The 20,305-nt window shown below is 35.6% G+C and overlaps 1 protein-coding gene across 1 annotated transcript in view; it reads right to left on the bottom strand.

The window, feature by feature from the left end:
* The window catches only part of TEX15 (testis expressed 15, meiosis and synapsis associated), a 46,297-nt gene extending 33,521 nt beyond the window's left edge, over window positions 1-12,776 (bottom strand). Inside the window, exons 1-2 of the mRNA XM_045535461.1 lie at window positions 12,638-12,776; window positions 7,114-7,279 (exon numbers count right to left, since the gene is read on the bottom strand). Coding sequence (XP_045391417.1) covers window positions 7,114-7,279; window positions 12,638-12,776 — 305 coding nt within the window. The remainder of the gene's footprint in view (window positions 1-7,113; window positions 7,280-12,637) is intronic.
* Between the last annotated feature and the right edge of the window lie 7,529 nt (window positions 12,777-20,305).

The raw sequence follows: 20,305 nt of genomic DNA, 5'->3' as shown, positions 1-20,305 counted from the left end.
GGAAACACTAACAATACAACAGAGGATGGGAGGGAGGGAGAAAACTGAAGTATAAAGGTTCTTACACTACATATGAATATTATATTATGTGAAGATACACCAGGGTAAATTAAAGATATATAATGTACACCCTACACACCCTACAGCAGGGTTTTTCAGGAGTGTGCGGCACCACTGACATTTTGGGCCAATTTTTTTTTTTTACCTAGTCATCTTGCTGGTCATTATTACATCACCTTAAGGGAGTTAGTGGAATGAAAAAATATAACAAAAATCTGATCTAGGGCTACAAAAACCACTGTAAATTAAAGTAGAAAATATTCCCTGGAATTTTATATTGTTAATACTGATAAATACTTTTAATTTCAAATATGCTTTCAGAATTACATTTGAAAAACATTTAGGCCTAAATATGACTTAGATAATAAAAATGACCAATAAAAATAGTTTTTATTAAATAGAACTATTTCTGGATGTCACACTGTTAAATGACAGAAACTCTAAGTCTTAAGACTTCCATATCAGAGAAAATAGATAAAATGAGCCTGAACAGTCTTTTGAATACAATAACACGTATTCACCTAGGAATATGAGTAACTAGCATAAATAAACTGCTGTATTACCAAGAGGCAATACGCACCAGATTCAATGCTAATAGGATATTTTTATTATCTTAAATATAAAAAATATGTAAGAGTTAAAAGTAGTTTTCCAGAAATGTCTTCCCATGTTTTTATGTAGCAATACTAATGAGGAATAGATGTCAAAACTTGTCAAACCCTGAACTTTACACATAGCTTAAACTCTAGAGTAGAAAGCTGAAAATCTACCAAGCACTCCAAGCGTTAAAATTTGTAGTTATACTCTTGCTTGTGGGTTTGTCATTTTGGTCATTTTAGCTATTTTATTAAATATTAAGTAAATAAATATAAAAGACTTAGATGAGAAAACTCATATTGATATAGAAATCATAAAGTTAGTATAGTACAACTATCGTGGTAGAAATAGGATTGGAATCTTGTATATCTTTCTGAAGACTTTTAATTAACTGTCTCCCAACTGAAACCAACTACAACAGAGGAAAGGTGTAAGTGCCTCAGATGGAATGCCTATGTCATAGTTAATTACTAATACATCATCCACAACAGGTTCCAAGACAACCTGCACATAGTAATCAACAATTTTTTATTGTGTAAATGAAACACTGGGAAATATCTCCAGTTCTAACCGGAAACAAACATACACAAGAGGCATTTAGTTACTGGGGGTGTCTAAAGGACAGAATCCAAGTATTCAAGTAAATGTGTTTTTTAGAAAAGAGTTAAAGAAAATGAAGTTATTTCTTTGGAGAGCTTGAAAGGGAACTTAATAGTTTTCAAATCCATCCACTAGATTACTAGTGTTAAGTACCCACTGTCCAGGTGGCCCAAAGTATAATACATAAAATGAAAAAAAGACAGCTAAGGAGAAAATGGGATTCAACAAAACCTAAGCACGAAGGCAATGTGAGAAATGCGCTAATTCACACAAGTCTAGAGATGAGTGTACTCATTTTCTGCAGCTGCTATAGTAAACTACCACAAACTTAGTGGATCAAAAAGCATAAATTTATTATCTTACAGTTATGTAGGCAGTAAGCCAGATGTGGATCTCACTGTGCTAAAATCAAGGTGTCATCTGGACTGTGTTCCTTTCTGAGCTTCTGCGGGAAGATCCATTTTCCTGTTGTCAATTCAATTACTAGCACTTGTAGGACTGAGGTCCCCATTTCCTTCCTGGCAGTTAGCTAAGGGGCCTTCTCAGTTTCTAAAAGCTACCAACATTCCTTGGCTCATAATCCCCTTCCTCCATTTTCAAAGCCAACAAAGGCAGGCTGAGAGTCCCTCTCAAATCTTCTTATATCTCCTTTTTCTGGTCCACTCTTCTGTCTCCCTCTTCTGTTTTTAAAAGTTCATGCGCCACTATACAATATAAACATGTAATGGAAAAATAAAATAAAAACGGACATTGCAAAAACAAAACTCTCATGTGATTAAGCTGGGCCCACACAGATAACCCAGGATAATCACTCACCTACACATCTGTGACCTCAATCATATCTGCAAAGTCCTTTCTACCACATAACACAGTCACACGTAGACATCTTTAGGGGAGCATTATGCTACTTACCACAGTAACAACTAGGCCTACAGGTTTCCTTGCTCACAGCCACCAGGAAAGACACAGACTTTGTCTTTTCAGGATTTCCAAACAAGTCTCATGCTGTGTTCTACCGAACTATAATGACTACACCTGTACATCAGTAAACCAATAAAGCAAAGGGAACTGGACAAAGAATGGTTTAGACTAATTACGTGAGACAATCTAGAATTGTTTAGAAAACTGCAGTCTAATATAGTCTACTCATTTGGCTAACCTTTATTTATAGAAACCACTCTTCCAACACACAGTTTCAAAAATACTCATGCCTACAACAAAGCACTTTTAATCCACCTCACAGAAGGGAACAACCCAAAGTTTCATCTAATTACATCTAACTCCAGATCCACACGATGTAAGTGATATGCCTTCATTCCCAACAGGTCTGGATATAGATGTATATAATCAAGATCCATTTAGGCAACATATGGTTAAAAGCTCAAATTACCTATACTCAAAACACACTGATGGAGAAAAAAGAGGATAACTACAATTAAATAGACAAACGTGAAGAATGACAACAATGGTCAGTGTTAACTGCCCCTTAGCATAGAGTATATCCTTCCTATATAGTAGTAGCTGGGATTCCTCGCTCTCAAAATTCCAAAGGCTAGTAACCGTAACCATAGCACAAGATCTTGTTTAGACAATGGTTGAGACTAAGAATTTCTGTCTCCTGGCAATAAGCTTCTGAGAGCTTCCCACCACCTGAGGCTCTAAAACTACTATGGCCTTAACCTACTGGATTTCAATTTGAAACTTTCTTCTCCCCAGAATGCACTTAAAATACAGTCATCCATTGCATAAGATGTTTTGGTCCACAATGGACTGAATATACAACAGTGGTCCCATAAGATTATAATGGAGCTGAACAATTCCTGTGACCAGTGACGACGATATAGCCATCATAACATCTTCGCACAATGCATTAGTAACAGTTGTGGTGATGCTGGTGTAAAAATCCTACTGTACTGCCAGTTGTATTAAAACATTGCATATATAATTATGTATGGTACATATACCTTGATAATGATAAACCACCATGTTACTGGTTTGTATATTTACTAACTATACTTTTTATTGTGAGAGTATACTCCTTCTACTTATTTTTTGTTTTAAAAAGTCAACTGCAGAACAGCCTCAGGCAGGTCCTTCAGGAAGTACTCCAGAGGTGGCACTGTCATCATAGAAGACAACAGCTCCATGCACATTATTGCCCTTGAAGACCTTCTAGTGGGACAAGATGCGGAGGTAGAAGGCAGTGATATTGATTATCCTGACTTTGTAGGCCTAGGCTAATGTGTGTGCTTGTGTCTTAATGTTTAACAAAACAAGTTTAAGAAGTAAAAAAAGAAAATTTTAAACAGAAAAAAGCTTATAGAATAAAGACATAAAGAAAGAAAATGTTTTTGTACAGCTGTGTCATGTGTTTGTCTTTTAAGCTAAGTGTTACAAAAAGTCAAAATGAAAAACAATTTAAAGTTTATAAAGCAAAAGTTACGGTAAGCTAAGGTTAATTTATTATTGAAGAAAGAAATTTTTTTATGGATTTAGTGTAGCCTAAAGCGTACAATGTTTATAAAGTCTACAGTAGTGTAACATCTTAGGCCTTCACATTCACTCACTGACTCACCCAGAGCAACTTACAGTCCTGCAAGTTCCATTCATGGTAAGTGCCCATACAGGTGTACCATTTTAAAAATCTTTTATACAGTATTTTTACTGTACCCCTTCTATGTTTAGATCTACAAATACTTACCACTGTGTTACAGCTGCTTATATAACAGTATTCAGTACAGTAACTTTCTGTACAGAGGTTTATAGCCTAGAAGCAGGAAGCTGTACCATATAGCCTATGTGTGTGGTACATCTAGGTTTGTGTAAATACACTTTATGATGTGTTCATACAACAACAAAATCACCTAACGATGCATTTCTCAGAACATATCCCTGATGTTGAACAACGCATGACTGTGTATTTTCACTATATAAAGTTGAGTAGTTCCACTTACCAGACAGAAAATATTTAAAAGGAGGTATCTGGGAAAGACCTAAGGCAACATATTTGTGCTTTACCACAGACTTGTCTCCTGCTAAATCTCATTCCCTATAAAACCATATTTCACACTAACTTCTAAGAAATGAATTCTCTACTTCAAGCTCATCTTGCCAAGCTGAACTATGAAACTAGGCCACAAACAGAAAGGATCTTTTTCATTTAATGTGAATTTTCTATGATTTTAAAAAAATGATCTTTCCTGGGTCTTAGGAAGGTACTCTAATATGTTCAAGTGTTTTTGTATAATTAAACTACAGCCACATGAAATACATGGTCTTTGCCCCAAGTAGAGATAATCACCAACCTCCCATCTGGGAACAGTAAGGATACTTACTGACTTCTTCCCCTGAATTAAATCCGTATTTTAGAATCTCTTACCTGAACATACGTCTTTCCCAGTATACTAAGTTCAGTTCCAATTGAGATATCACTGACTTCAAGTACAGAAACACATTCAAAATGGCTTAAAAATAGACTACCTTCTCAAAACAAGAAGTTCAGAAATCAGGCAGTCTTTATCAGGGTTGACTGATTCTGGGACTCCAGATATCATCAGGGATCCAGGTTTTTCCCATCTCTGGCTGTCCTTAGCGTTAGGGTCATCCTAACACTAGGTCTTATTACTATCCCAAGAGTGCCACTACCAGTAGCTGGTTGGCTTCTCTTTCCCAGAGACCACAGCCAATCTTTCCTCAGCAGTGTGTCAGTGGTCCAGAGTAGTTTAGTTCTTACCATTCTTGGAACCAATCATTGATAACATGGCTAAAATTAAACATGAATGACTCAGACTACTCATCTGGGATGGAAAGTAAATTCAACTAAAGACATCAAACCGAATACTGACAATGTTTAAAATGACATCCTTTCACATTAATTTGAAATGTTTAAAAGTTATCTTAAAACAACAAAGGGCCAAACTGATACAAATAGGGCAAAAGAATTAAGGAAAACTGAATTCAGATTCTCTCTTACCCATTAAAGGCCAGCTCAAGTTTCTTAACTCCTCAAAACTCTTCAGAAGAATAATCAATCTCTCGCCAGTGTACTTGTATCTTTATTATGACGTATTATTTTATATTTAGCTGTATATCTTCTCTACTAGAATGTAAGCTCTTTAGGGATGAGGAGAAAACTTTATTCATTTTCCCTAAGGCTATCAAATATAATGTCTGACACAGTAGGCAGGCAAGTGTTCAATGAAAGATCAAATACACACGTTTAGATTATAAATGTGTTTGTGCTGACTTCACATGTAAGGGGTAGATAGACTACAGATAACAAGTGGAGATTAGTATCTTTTTGGAGCTATTGCTTTTCCTGAGACCGCAGATTTATGACGTTGTTATTTCCTCTAAGAGAAGTGATGACAATAAAAGCCAGAGGTAGTCAATGTTATTAATACTTTCTCTTTTCTTCTTCCTATTCTGTTAGTCTCTTCTGCTAACCAATCTGTTTACTTTCCTTTTATTTTTGTTTCCACCTGTGCTGTAAGGCCACTTAAGGGTACTTCCTAGCATCATTTCCTAGCATCATTTTTAAAAATGAGATAAAAGTTTAACTTAATTTGACACTGAAGCACCCACTGTGTTGCCAGACTCCATCTTACACTATAGACACAAAAACAAGTATAACACAATACATTAGGGGAATAAGACACAAACTAATATATTGTGGTAAGTCTTACAAAAATATTATAAAGTACTATGGGAAACAAATGAGTTTTTGTCTATTTGGGCAAATACCTAAGAAAACAGTAAATCCTATACCTGTTGGTCATTTAGAAAATTGTAACATGTCTTAGACCATTGAGTAGTTGTTCTAACTTTTCTGTAACACTAGTAAGGAGACATAACTGGTTGAAACAACAAAATTTCAAATGCCTAAAAGAACCAAAATCAAAGAACAGTGCCAAGAATTTATTTTTGATGAAACTGTTCTTTCAATCTGGACAGATCCAGGATATATCCAGTCCTTTCCACCGTGAAAGCTGTGTTTTTTAGAGGGAAGATAATGTGCCACAATGAACTGTCATTCCCACCAATTCCAAATCTCCAAACTGACACCAGTGTGGCAGCATGTTTGAGTCAAGAGGAACTGATTCTAAAAAACACAGAAACCAAAACATTCCTAAGTAAGTTCCACGTGTGGGTCTATCAAGCTATACTTAAGTTCTAAGTTAAAAGTGTGAAATGGTAAAGGAGACAAATTCAGAAGAAAATGAAAATGCTAAAATAAATTGTGCTCACACAAGATCTATAAATATAAAATGCTTACTTATAATGAGAACTTTGCATATGCTCTGACTCTTTCTTATGAAATAACAATAATGTAATGTGCTTTCCCAAAAAGCTGAAGAGGAACTTTAAAAAATTAAGTGTCAGAAATAGTGACATCAACCCAGAAAGAGTGGTTCTGGTGGAATAGCTGGACACAGCCAGATACAATCCTTTCAAATTAAAACATCAATTCAGTCTCTCAAGGGTTGGGTTCAAGAGGAGAAAAAAGTTATTTTCTGATTACTTTAACTGCTCTTTTACCTGTGGGGTGAGGTAGGGATCCACAAAATGGCTGCTTAATACGTGTGTTCATGCATACTTCTTAAAAATTTATCAGGATTACAAAGTTGGAAAAGGGTGTTTGAAATCTGACTTCATTAATGTATAAAACTTACCAATCAAAGCTCATATTTAGCTTTCAATGTTATGAAGGGTAACACTGAAGGTAACAATAATGATCTGCACTTATCTCAGTAATACTTATTAAATCGCAAATGGTGGAAATAAATTAGCATAAGACTCCACACTAAAAAACAAACAAAACAAAATCTCAAACTTGTTTATTAGATCATAGCTTACCTCTTAGCACTAAAATTTTTTTCCAGTTCCTCATTGTGAACCAGTTTTGTATCCCCAAACTGCCATGATGACTGTAGGTCACAGCTTACATCAAGCCTGCATTGGTTAAGAGTATCGTGTATAAAACCATACTCTCTAGTATTGGTGCAACAAGGTGACAAGTATACTAAAGAAAAAAAGGGAGAAAGTAATTACTTGTGTTTAAAATGACATTATTGTACATGTGTACAATATCAAACCCAGGAAAATGACATTGGTACAATCCACAGATCTTATTAAGACTTTACCAGTTTTACCCCCACTTGCGTTAAGTTCTATGTAATTTTATCACATGCATAGATTCATGTAACAACCACTAGAAGACACAGAACTGTTTCATCACCACAGATCTCCCTGATGCTACTCCTTTATATATGTATGTTCATACTGAAACTCCCCACCATCCCTATTGCCCTCCCCCGTCCTTAAATCCTGGAAATTACTCATGTTTTCCATCTCCAGACTTGTCATTTTAAGAATGTTTTGTAAATGCAATTTTGTAGTACGTGACCTGTGGAGATCTCATTTTTCTTACTTAACACATTGCTCCTGAGAGCCAATTAAATTGTTGTGTGTATCAGGAGGTCATTTATTTTCATTGTTTTAGTGGTATTCCATGGAATAGTTTTAACTATTCACTCACTGGAAATCTGGGTGGTTGTCAATTTTTGGCTATTACAAATAAAGCTGCTACGTACATTCATGTACAGGTTTTTGTGTGGACACAAGGATTCACTTCAAGGATAAATGCCCAAGAATATGACTGCTGAGTCATAAGGTAGCTGCATATTTAGTTTTTGTTTTTTATTTAGAGATGGGGTCTTGCTGTATTGCCCAGGCTGGACTCAAACTCTTGGGCTCAAGCATTCTTTGGCTTCAGCTTCCTGAGTAGCTGGGTCTAAAGGAGTGCTACTGCACCACGTTGCATGCTTAGTTTTTAAAGAAACTGGCAAATTGTTTTCCAGAGTGGCTGTGCTATCTTACATTCCCACCAACAATATATGAGTGATTTGGTTTTTCCACATGCACATCAGCATTTGGCATTGTCAGTCTTTTCTTTTTTAGCCATTCCAACAGGTGTGTGGTTATCGTTCATTGTGGTTTTCATATGCATTTTCTTAATGGCTATGATGTTGAGTATCTTTTTATATGCTTATTTTCCACCTGTACATTCTCTTCGGTGAAAAATCTGTTCATGTCTTTTTCCTGTTTCCTCATTGATTGTCATCTGTACAGCGACAAGCGTATGTCTGATAGAAGACACAAAATAAACGAGTACTTCGAATTTCTATTAACAACTGAGGGCAACAATTTATATTTAAGTTTCTACAATACTAATGTGGACCTCCTACACTTAATACTGTAGTTATATAGTAAGGCATTTGATAGAACAAGTTCACTTTATTCTTCTATTTCAAAATTGTTTTAACTATTATATAGTTTCTTTGCCCTCCCACATAAATGTCAGAATAAGCCTGTCTATGTACAAAATGCCTTGCTGGGATTTTGACAAGAACTACCAAGAATTTGACACCATTATTTTAAGGCTTTTAATTCATAAACACAGCTCATCTCTTCATTTATACAGTTTTTGTTTGATTTTTTATCAGCATTTCATACTTCAAAGCACAAAAATTCTGTACATTTTGTTACATTTATATCTAAGTATTTCATTTTATGAGTTATTGTAAATGGTATTGTTTTTCATTTTGATTTCCAGGTGTTCTCTGCTAGTATACAGAAATACAATTGGCCCTTGAACAATACGGGCTTGAACTATGCAGGTCCACCTATATGCAGATTTTCTTCCTCCTTTGCCATCCCTGAGGCAGCAAGACCAATCCCTTCTCTTCTTCAGCCTACTCAATGTGAAGACAAGGAGGGAGATGAGCCCCTACTATGCTGATCTACTTTCACTTAAAGAATAAATATATTTTACCTTCCTTAGGCTTAACATTTTTTTCTCTAACTTATTTTATAACACAGTATTTAATACATATAACATACAGAATGTGTTAATCAACTATGTTACCATTAAGGCTTCTGGTCAAAACAGTAGGCCATTAAGTTTTGGGGGATCAAAAGTTTTACATGGATTTTTCACTGTGGGTGGGTGGGTGGGTTGGTATCCCAATCTCCATGTGGTTCAAGGGTCAACTGTGCAGTTTGTTTCTTGTAATTTGATCTTGTATCCAGTGACCTTGCTGAACTTATTAAGTTCTAGGTTTTCCTCTTTTCTTGGTAAATTCCTTGGGATTTTCTACATAGACCATCTGTCCTCTTCAAATAGGGATGATTTCATTTCTTATTTTCCAATCTATATGCCTATTAATCGTTTTCTTTGTGTGTGTTGGGTAGAACTTCCAGTGCTTTTTTGAGTAAGAGTGGTAAAAGACAATATTCACCACTGGGTTTTAGTGTAATAATTCATTTTACATACTCAATTCAATTTGCTTATATTTTATTTAAGGTATCTGCATCAGTGATCACTGGACAGTGGTCTGTGGTTTTTTGGTATAATATTTGTCTGGTTTTGGAAACAGAGTAATACTGACCTCATAAAATTATTCTCTCCACTTCTATTTTCTGTAGAATTTGCATTCTTCTTTAACTTAAGTGTTTAGTAGAATTCTGTCAGTGAAACCATCTGGGCCTTAAGATTTCTTTTCCAATAATGAATTAAATTTAATAGACATAAGGTTATTTAAATAATCTATTTAGTATTTCAAGTGTTTTGGTAGTTTGTACTTTTCCACAAAGCCTATAGGTTGGTTAAGGATAACCCATTTCATTCTTGATAGAAGTAATTTGTGGCTTATACCTGTTTTTCTTTGTCAGTCTTGCTAGAGGCTTGTCAATTTTAATTATCTTTCCAAACAATCAGCTTTTTCTGTTTCACTGATTTTTCTTTCATCTAACTTTGGGCCTACCTTGTTATTCTTTCTCAGGTTTCTTAAGGTGGAAGGCTAGATTACTGACCTGAAACCCTTCCTCTTTTCTAATGTAAGCATTTTGTGATATAAACTCTTTTTTTTTTTGAGACAGAGTCTTACTTTGTTGCCTGGGCTAGAGTGCCGTGGCATCAGCCTAGCTCACAGCAACCTCAAACTCCTGGGCTCAAGCAATCCTTCTGCCTCAGCCTCCCGAGTAGCTGGGACTACAGGCATGCGCCACCATGCCCAGCTAATTTTTTCTATATATTTTCAGTTGTCCATATAATTTCTTTCTATTTTTAGCAGAGACGGGTCTCGCTCTTGCTCAGGTTGGTCTCGAACTCCCGAGCTCAAATGATCCGACCACCTAGGCTTCCCAGAGTGCTAGGATTACAAGCATGAGCTACCGCGCCCAGCCCCTAAATTTTCTTGTTAGCAATTCTTTAACTATGCCCCTCAAATTTTGATAATGTTGTACTTTCATGTTTATTCAGTTTATGTATTTGTTCCCTTTGAAGTATCATGAATGTTTAGAAATGTGATATTTACTTTCCAAGTATCTGGACATTTACTTATTTTTCTGTTATTAATTTCTACTTTGCATGTGGTGAGAGAACAGATTCTGTATGATTTCGATTAAGTTTCATGGCCCAACATATTATCTATCTTGTGAGTGTTCCCAGGGTGCTTGAAAGAAACTTACTGATATTAGATGTTTTCTGTTCTCTAATATATGCACTCAATGCTATAAATTTCCCCCAAAACACTCCTTTCACTGCATCCTACAAAATTTTGCATTTCATTCAAGGTATTTTAAAATTTCTCTTCAGATTTCTTCTTTGATCCATTTATTATTTAGAAGTGTGTGGTTTAAATTCTAAGCATTTTGAGATTTTCCAGTTATCTCTTATTGATTTCTAGTTTAATTCTACTATGGTCTGAGAGCAAAAATTGTATGATTTCTATCATTTCAAGTTTCTTAAGGCGTGTATTTTGGCCCAGATGTGGTCTATATTGGTGAACGTCTCATGTGAGCTTGAGAAGAATGTCTGTTTTGCTGCTGTTGGATGAAATAGTCCATGGATGTCCATTATATCCAGTTGTGTGATGGTGCTGAGTTCAACTATGCCTTTACTGATTTTCTGTCTGCTGGATATGTCCATTTCTAATAAAGAGGTATTGAAGTCTCCAACTATCATAATGGATTCATTTATTTCTCCTTGCAGGTCTATTAGTTTTTTGCCCCATTGAGTTTTTATTTCAAATATTTTATTTTTTAGCTCCAAATCTTCTATTTGGTTCTTTATCATATATTTCATTTCTTTGATGAGATTTTCTATTTTTCATTTATTTCAAAAGTGTAATTGCTGTACAAACATCTTTATGATGGCAGCTTTAAAAGTCTTGTCAGATAATTCTAACACCTGTGTCATCTTGGCATTGGCATCTACTGAGCATCTTTTCTCACTGAAGTTGAGATTTTCCTGGTTGGTGGTTTAAGGTGAGTTATTTTTATTATATCCTAGTCATTTGGGGTATTGTTATAAGACTCACAATCATATTTAATTCTGTACTTTAGCAAGCCTTTACTAAAACCGTGCTGGCAGGCAAAGGGAGGCACTGACTCTTTATTACTATGCAGGGCTGAAATCCTGGCTCTCCACAGGGCCTCTACTGACACCCTCAGGGTTATCCTGTTACCACTGAAAAGGGGTGGAAGTCCATGCTCCTCACTTATCCTCCACTGCCACTGTGGGAAGGGACAGATGCCTTGTTACTGCTGGATGTGGCTGAAGTCCAGGGTCTCCACTTTGTATTCAATGACTCTACTCCTAGTGGAAAGGGGGCAACTCATCACCACAGAGCAGGGGTGGAAAGCCACTGACACTGCAGGAACAGGGGATGGGAAGGAGAAGAATACGTTATTGCCATGTGGTAAGCTCCCCATCTGATAACTATTGGCACCACAAGGAAGCAGAAGGGTACCTTGTTTCTGCTTGGTCAGGGTAACTACGAGTCCAGGCTTCCCACTTACCCTTTTCTGACACCACCCCAACAGGAAAAGGGAGCAGCACGTTTAATGTCAAATAAGTTTCCGTCTTTCTAGGCTGTCCATTTTTTAGTCCTTTAGAAAAAGAGAACAGGCTTTTCTTGGGGCTTTTTTGAGGGGGTGGTCTGTGTCAGCTGGCATTCCTGGGTTGGAGGCATCCAGTCTGAGATATGGAGGAAACAAAAAAAAAATCCAGAGAACTTACTTCTATGTCATTCCCTGAGTTCCAGGGTCATAGTTGGTCTTTTTTTCCTCCATCTTTGAAAGTCTTCAGACATTTGTCTTGCATATAGTGTCCAAAGTTTTTAGGTGAACTTAGTGAGAGGGATGAGAGATTTGTCTACTCCATTTTGTACACAGCCAGAAGTACATGCATGTTTAAGGAATTAAAGATCTGCCTTAACCTAATTTTACATCATTCAAAATGAAAGATGAACATGAACTAAGAATCAGAGAGATACAGTAATAGTTTAAAAAATCCTATCTTCCACAGACTTATTACCTTTCCCAGCTGTCCTCCTGATCTTGGGAATGGTGAATTTCTTCAAAGGATTGACTTCTACACCAGTAATTAACAAAGGTTCACTGGTTGAACTCATTTTCCATAGTGTCTTATGTTTAGCAATCTCTTTCATTTCCATTTTGTTGGTGGCCTAAAAATCAACCCAAAGTTATTAAGCAAAAGGTCAATAAATACATAAAAGGCAATGGCAGTAAAATCATTTAAAAATTCTTCAGAGGAACTGAATAAAGATATATTCTTGGTCACACTGTCAACATGTTTCCATCTAAATTTTCCACATTACCCAAAATAGAAAATAAATTAACAACTTTGATTTCTATGTAATATTAAAAATATTTAAATTTTAGTTTCTAACAAGACCTTTTTCTTGTAATTCGTGTAATTATAATTGGGTAACCAAAAGCCTCTGTGTTCCTGAAAAGCTTAAAGACTTCCAAACTTAATTTTTATTAAACATTTGGTAAAATTCTTAATACTCCATTTTAAAAAAGTATTTTTCATATATACTTCTGTGACTAAAATGATGTAAGTCAGAATCTCTCTCCCTTTTCTTTCTCCCCTCTTCTCTCTCTCCCCAATCTCCTCAACCCCCTACACAAACATTGATTGTTAACCTCTCAAGTAGAACTCAAATTGAATACCAAAGGAAAGCTATGGAACCCACCGAGAAACATATGTAAGTAGGTATTTTTCATACCATTTCATAATATGCTTGATGAGCCTCCTCATACCTACCAACTGCTCAGTTCAAACATTAGATCACAATCCAATTTAAAATATGCCAAAATTCTACAGAAGGATCGCTAAGGATAAGATTCTATAGGAGGTTCACAAAGGATTTTGTTGAGCCTAAGAAATACTGATTTATAGAAATGCCCCATATATTTTTAGAGACAGAAGTCAAGCAAGGCTTTGCCCTAAAGGAAAATGTAAACGTGTTAGTTCACATATCAAAAACTGCCTCTCCTCAGGAGGGCGTCTCAATGGTCAGTAGCAGCTGCTTTCCAAGGCGATGCTGCAATTTGGGCCTATGGCTCTCACCTGTTTTGAAAGACAAAACAGGTCTTGCCTAGAGCCACGGATGCTGGAGCTGATCAACAAAGACAGGCCACTGGAGATGACAGCTGATCATAAAGATATGCTGCCCGAGCCGGGCCCAGATGGAACCATGCAGTTAAAGTAAATGGCGTAAGAGACAGCTCATGTTTGACTTCTGAAATCTATGTTTTAATACACAATAACCAGAGCCACGATGTCTGTTTTTGCTAAAGTAATAACCTTATCATAAAACTTAGAAGTTTGCCCTAAGAAGATTTTATAACTCACTGTTCACCTAGATAGAGTTAGTTGAAGGATCTGTAGTAGCCTTATAGAAGACTTTGACCCTAAACCAAACTACCTATTATTATGTAAATCCTGTTACCCACAGCAACCGAAAACCTGTACCTGCCCTGTAAGTATCTGTGTAAAACTTTAGTCTGGGTTGCATTTCCGTGGGAAGAGATGTAACCTTCCAGGCACCCTGCTTTATCTATCTTCATAAATCTTTACTTTATAAACTATGTCTTTGGCTCTGTGTATTATTTTTATTTCTGTTTCCTACTATTTTTTCATCCTTTGCGATGACCCCTGTCTGAGGGACCCGAATTTTTGCAGGGAGCGTAGCTAACTCCCCGCAGGATTTCTCCCCCCAGTCCTCTCCCTCTGCCCTTTATGAAAGGGGATCTTGCAATCTCCCATTTGAACACGGATTAGAATAGAAAATGAAAGAAAAGGAAAACCAGTCCTTCTCTCATCTAGCCACACTGACAGACACTAGTGGGGTTCTGCCTTCTCACAAGAATACCCAAAGAATACGCAGCTCCAAAAATAGTTGTCAAGACTGTCATGTTCACCTGGCAATTTACTGAAGGGAAGAAGGGAGAACAACTTATTTAGAATGACTGATACTGCAAAAACTCCTGAAATAGTCATGATGTGTATCAATAGCACATAAAGGTATAAAATAATCAGTCAACTACAGTTAAATTACACATTCAGGAAAGCTGTATGGTTTCTTACAAAATATTTCTGCAGTGAAATTTACTAATATAGGAAAGACTTATGAAATTCACTGATTTTGTTCCTCAATGGTTAGGAAAATATTTTGCCACAGAAAGGTAAGTTTACAACTGAAAAAGGATGAATATTCAGGGAACAAAAGTATTCAATATCCTCCATTAAATAAGTTGCTACCAGTAGTTTTTCAATTATTACCGTTCAAGTAGGAATAATTCCCCTTTAACTTCAGCCCAAACAACTCAGCCATGTTAAAGTGATAACAAATTCATACATTTCTGTACACTTATTATCACATACCTGTAACCGTTATATTTATATTATTTATTTTATATATACATAAAAAATGTTATATATTATAAAATATACAATAGTTCTAAACCATTACATGTGTGTTTTTATATATGTAAAAATAAAATGAAAAAGTTTGACTCCTGAGGATTCATGCTGACGCTGTCTTCTGGAGTCCTGGGTAAGTAACAGAGAGTAGAGGGAAAAAATCAATTCTAAAAACTTCAGGAATAGTTAATGTAAAGGGAAACACACACAGGAGGTCCTTAATGGATATCCAAGTGAATAAAAACAAAAAAGAACAAAAACCAGAAAACATCCATTCATATAGGTTTTAAGAATATACATATCATGGCCGGGCACAGTGGCTCATGCCTGTAATCCTAGCACTCTGGGAGGCCGAGGCGGGAGGATCACTCGAGGTCACGAGTTTGAGACCAGCCTGAGCAACAGTAAGACCCCGTCTCTACTAAAAATAGAAAGAAATTAACCAGACAACAAAAAATATATAGAAAAATTTAGTTGGGCATGGTGGCGCATGCCTGTAGTCTCAACTATTCAGGAGGCTGAGGCAGAAGGATTGCTTGAGCCCAGGAGTTTGAGGTTGCTGTGAGCTAAGGCTGATGCCATAGCACTCTAGTCCAGGCAACAGAGTGAGACTTTGCCTAAAAAAATATGTATATATTATATATATACACACACACACATATCATGAACTTTAGGCCAATACGTTTAAAGACCAAAGAATTCTTGGAAAAACATAACCTACCAAAACTGATTCAAGAAGAAATAAAAAGAATAAACCTATTATTAAGAAGAAATTAAATCAGTAGTTACAAATTGATTGTAAAAGTGAATGAAGACAATGATAACACATAATAAGCTTTGTTAATCCCAGATTTGCAAGGGTGATTTAGCAATAGAAAATATTTACATTTTATTTACTACATAAACTCATTAAAGGAAAAAATCAAGTGATTATCTCAATAGATGCAGAAAAAGCATCTAATCAAATTCAAAATCCATTCAATATTTTTAAAAAAGCTTTAGAAAATAGGAATTGACAGAAACTTTCATAACTTGATGACAGGGGTCTACTAAATATTTACAGCAAATTAGCAAATGTCAGAAGCACTGCCTTTAACATTAAGAATAAAATAAGGATACCCACTATCACTGCTTAATGTACTGGAGGTGCTCGCAAGGCCTTAAGACAAGAAATAAAAGGTATAAAATGAACTAAAAAGCTGAAAGGGGGAAAAAGAGACTGGGTTCTATGGGCTTGAGAATTTCTAAGAATGTGAGTGAGTATTAATTTCTAAGAGGAAACCTAGATCCAAATACCAGCGAGATTACAAAGGAAATGTTTCTTAGAAAGGCAAAATGTCACAATGGTTCAAATTTTGGTTGTATCATGAAGTTAACAAGGTTATACAGGGCAAAGTGCCTAACTTGTCTGAGGGCAGTAACAGTATCTATAGGATATATGGGTACAGAACCTGGTACACACTAACTGCACACAATTAACTGTTAACATAATCCTGAAGCCTGTGCTACAGAACCAAGCTCCGGAGTTTGTCTGCAAGCACAGTATTGTAAAGACAAATCGGTTAGAAGTCATGTTCTAATTCTAGCTCTACATTAACCAAGGACTGAACCTTGGGCAAGTCACTAACTTTCCTTTCAGTGCATTACTCTGTACGTTATGAGTGATAATACGTTTTCAGATACAAGTTGGTGGCAAAGTAAATAAACCCCTTTTATGTAAAATTGCCAGTCTAAAGACTTAATCCTCTAAAGGTCTATTTTAAGGGGACATTTGTACCGTTTCCTAAGACCATTATTAAAAATTAGGAACTTTAATACTTGAGACCATTGGTTATAGAGATTACAAAAAAAAGAAAAAAAAACCCTGCAAAATCTTCTACCTAATTATTACTGAAGTGTCTTTAATAATAGAATTTGGTGTTTCAACTGAACTTAGAGAGTCTCAGAGTTCTCTTAAGAATCAACTGCTATCAGTTATGAAAGTTTCCTAATAAAAGGCGACTCAAGATGATTTTACATATACAAAACATTAGAATGTTTTTCTCAGTTATCTTGCAAATGTTCAAATAAATCATCTTTTTAATTTGCCTTCAACATCTCTAAAAGTTTGCTAATATCCCTTTTTAACAAAAAGAAACAACGCATCAGTTTTAAGATCTTCTGGCAAATAACACTGTTCTGTTTTCATTTATTTTTATAATTACCTTTTATTTGTGTCAAGTAATACTAATTTGAATACTGAATTTTGGGCTCCATCCAAAAATTTACTTTAGTTTTAAAAAGTTTATTATAAAATATTAAAGAAATTATAATGATGGTGTGTAGATATGGAAAAAATCATCCCTCTTCTGGTAATCTTGGGAAAGAGATCCTGATAAATATTCCTGGAACTTCAGTCACTAACATAAATTCTGAGTTCTTCTGTAGAGTTCTAAATGGTTGATACATAGGATTATTTCTGATAAAGTTAAATCAGATCACATATATGATAAACTACACATACACTTAGATTACATCAACAAGAATTCCTGTTAAGACTATACAACAAAGAAATGAAATATACCTTAGCCCAACTTTTCATTTTATAGATTAGAGGTTGGCAAACTACAGCCTGGGGGCCAAATCCAGGTCACTACCTATTTTTGTAGGACCTACAAGGTTAAGAAATGGTTTTTACACTTTTAAATGATGGGGGAAAAATAAAAAATATTTCATGTCACATAATGATATGAAATTCAAATTTCAGTGACTATAGTAAGTTTAATGGAACACAGCCACAACCAGTCCACTCATTATCTATTATCTAAGGCTGCTTTCCTGTTATACGAGCATAGTTGACCAAGTGTGTCATAGAACCTATGGGCCACAGAGATCATAATATTTGTGATCTAGTGGCTTCTAGCCCTTTACAAGAAAAAGTTTGCCAATCCTGTTATACATGAAGCAACTAAAGTATCAAAGAGTTGGTATTAAATAAAATCTAGGTCTCATTATCTCCATGTCAGGGTTCTTTCTTCTACACTCCATTGTCTCAATCATCTCTCCACTGTATTCTGAATTTCACCTCTACCCACTTTACTTCTCTGTATTCTTCCCAACAGCGTTTAAACAGGCCTAAATGATCATTTAAAAAACAAAGTAAAATTTACCAGAATCATATTTGCTCTTGTCCAGTTCACCTCCCTCTCCCTCCTCAATCTATTTTAATTTTCGAATCCATTACTTTACCTAAACAGTAATCTTCAAAGTCACCAATGATTTCCACATCAGTCTCTTACTCTCTTAAGTACATTTCCGGCTCACAACTTACTTGGCCTCTCTCTGATACTCTTGACCAATTTCCGCTCTTGAAATAACACACTTCACCAGACTTCTATGACTTCACAATCCTGATTTAACAGCTACCTCTCAGGTGATGCTTTCTTAGTCTCTCAATAACTCACTTTTCTGTCTGGCCTTTATTATTGTTTTGATCAATTTTTACTTATAAGAAAAAATAAAATATTCTCTTTAAAATTTTATTTTTTAATATTTCATCAAACTTTAACCTTTTAATCTTGATAAATACAAACAGAAATTTGTGGTTTTAATTTGCATTTCTTTAATTATCAGTGAGATTATTTTTTCCGTGCATCACTTGTTTCTATATTTTTGTCCCATTTTTTTCTTCCAGACTGTCTTTTAGTTAATGATTTGTCAGGACTCTATATACAAAGAAATTAGTTTTGTCTGTCACATGTATTTCAATATTTTTGTATTTTAATTTTGTTTATGGCATCTTCCTCCCATCAAAAAACTTTAGTTTTTGTGTAGCCTAATTTCTGAATCTTTTATTACACATTATGAGAATATATGACAGTTCCAGGTTCTCCATATTTTTACCAATGCTTGATGTCACCAGACTACTTTTTGCCACCCTGATAGGTACAAATGTTATCTCATGTTTCATTTCCATTTACCCAATTTTTGATAAGACTAATCATCTACTGAATATACTGTATTCTCCCATCTGTGAAATGCCAGTTCAAATTTGTTGGTTTTTTTTTTTTTTTTTTTTGAGACACGGTCTCACTTTGTTACCCTGTGGAGTGCAGTAGTGCAATCAGAGCTCATTGCAACCTCAAACTCCTGGGCTCAAAGGATCATTCTGCCTCAGTCTCCCAAGTAGCTAGGAATACATGTTGCCACGACCACACTCAACTAATTTTTTTTGTAGAGCAGGGTCTGACTATGTTACCCAGGCTGGTCTTGAATTTCTGGCCTCAAGCGATCCTCCTTCCTCAGCCTCCTGAGTAGCTGGAACTACAGGCATGCGCCACCATGCCTGGCTAATTTTTTCTATATATGTATGTTTTAGCCGCCCAAATCACTTCTTTCTATTTTTAGTAGAGATGGGGTCTCGCTCTTGCTCAGGCTGGTCTCAAACTCCTGACCTCAAGGAATCCTCCCTCCTCGGCCTCCCAGAGTGCTAGGATTACAGGCGTGAGCCACCGCGCCAGGCCTATTCATGTCATTAATGTCTTTCAATAAAGTTTTATAATTTTTTTTCTACTGAGAGTTTTACAAATACTTTAAAGTATTTATTTTAAGCTACTTTATAATTTTGACATTACTATATATGGTATGTTTAGAAATTATATTTTCACTATTAAAATGTTTAAAATAATGTTGATGATAATAAAAATGGTTCATTCTCACATAACACTAGGTACCACTTTTGTAAGTGCTTTACATATGTATCGATCCATTTAATCCTCACAATCTATGAGATACCCTTATTGTTCATTGTCATTTTAGCTTGTGATATGAATAGTGAACATAAAAGCATTAAAAAAATAGATCAAGTTCCACAAAAAGGTCAAAGTCACCCTCGCTACAGGGAATGGTGAGAAAACAGCTCAATTCTTCACTGAATCAATCCTCTAGTTCTAGTCCTTCCCCCAGCTTTCTCAAATGCATGAGTTCTGATGGGCTGGACTGAAACAGAACCATTCTACCATGGAGTAAATTAGCACAGGACAACTTGCAACCTATTCCTCAACAAGGATGATTACCTGCATTATCTATCCTTACATATTAGTGGTGTTTTGTTTTTGGGCCCCCACATTAAATATAACTAATGCCTTCCTCTAAGTTTTTGTATTAAGAACATAGTGAAAAACAAATGAGAATGGCAAAAATGTAACCACTTTGCCTGCTTAAAGCCACTTGTCTTCCCTATGCAGATATAAACAGGGCTAAGGCCCTGGA

This window comes from Lemur catta, chromosome 22 (genome assembly GCF_020740605.2).
Source record: "Lemur catta isolate mLemCat1 chromosome 22, mLemCat1.pri, whole genome shotgun sequence".
Taxonomy (NCBI): domain Eukaryota; kingdom Metazoa; phylum Chordata; class Mammalia; order Primates; family Lemuridae; genus Lemur; species Lemur catta.
Note: the sequence above shows the minus strand (reverse complement) of the source record. Positions and strands in the feature narration are given on the sequence as shown.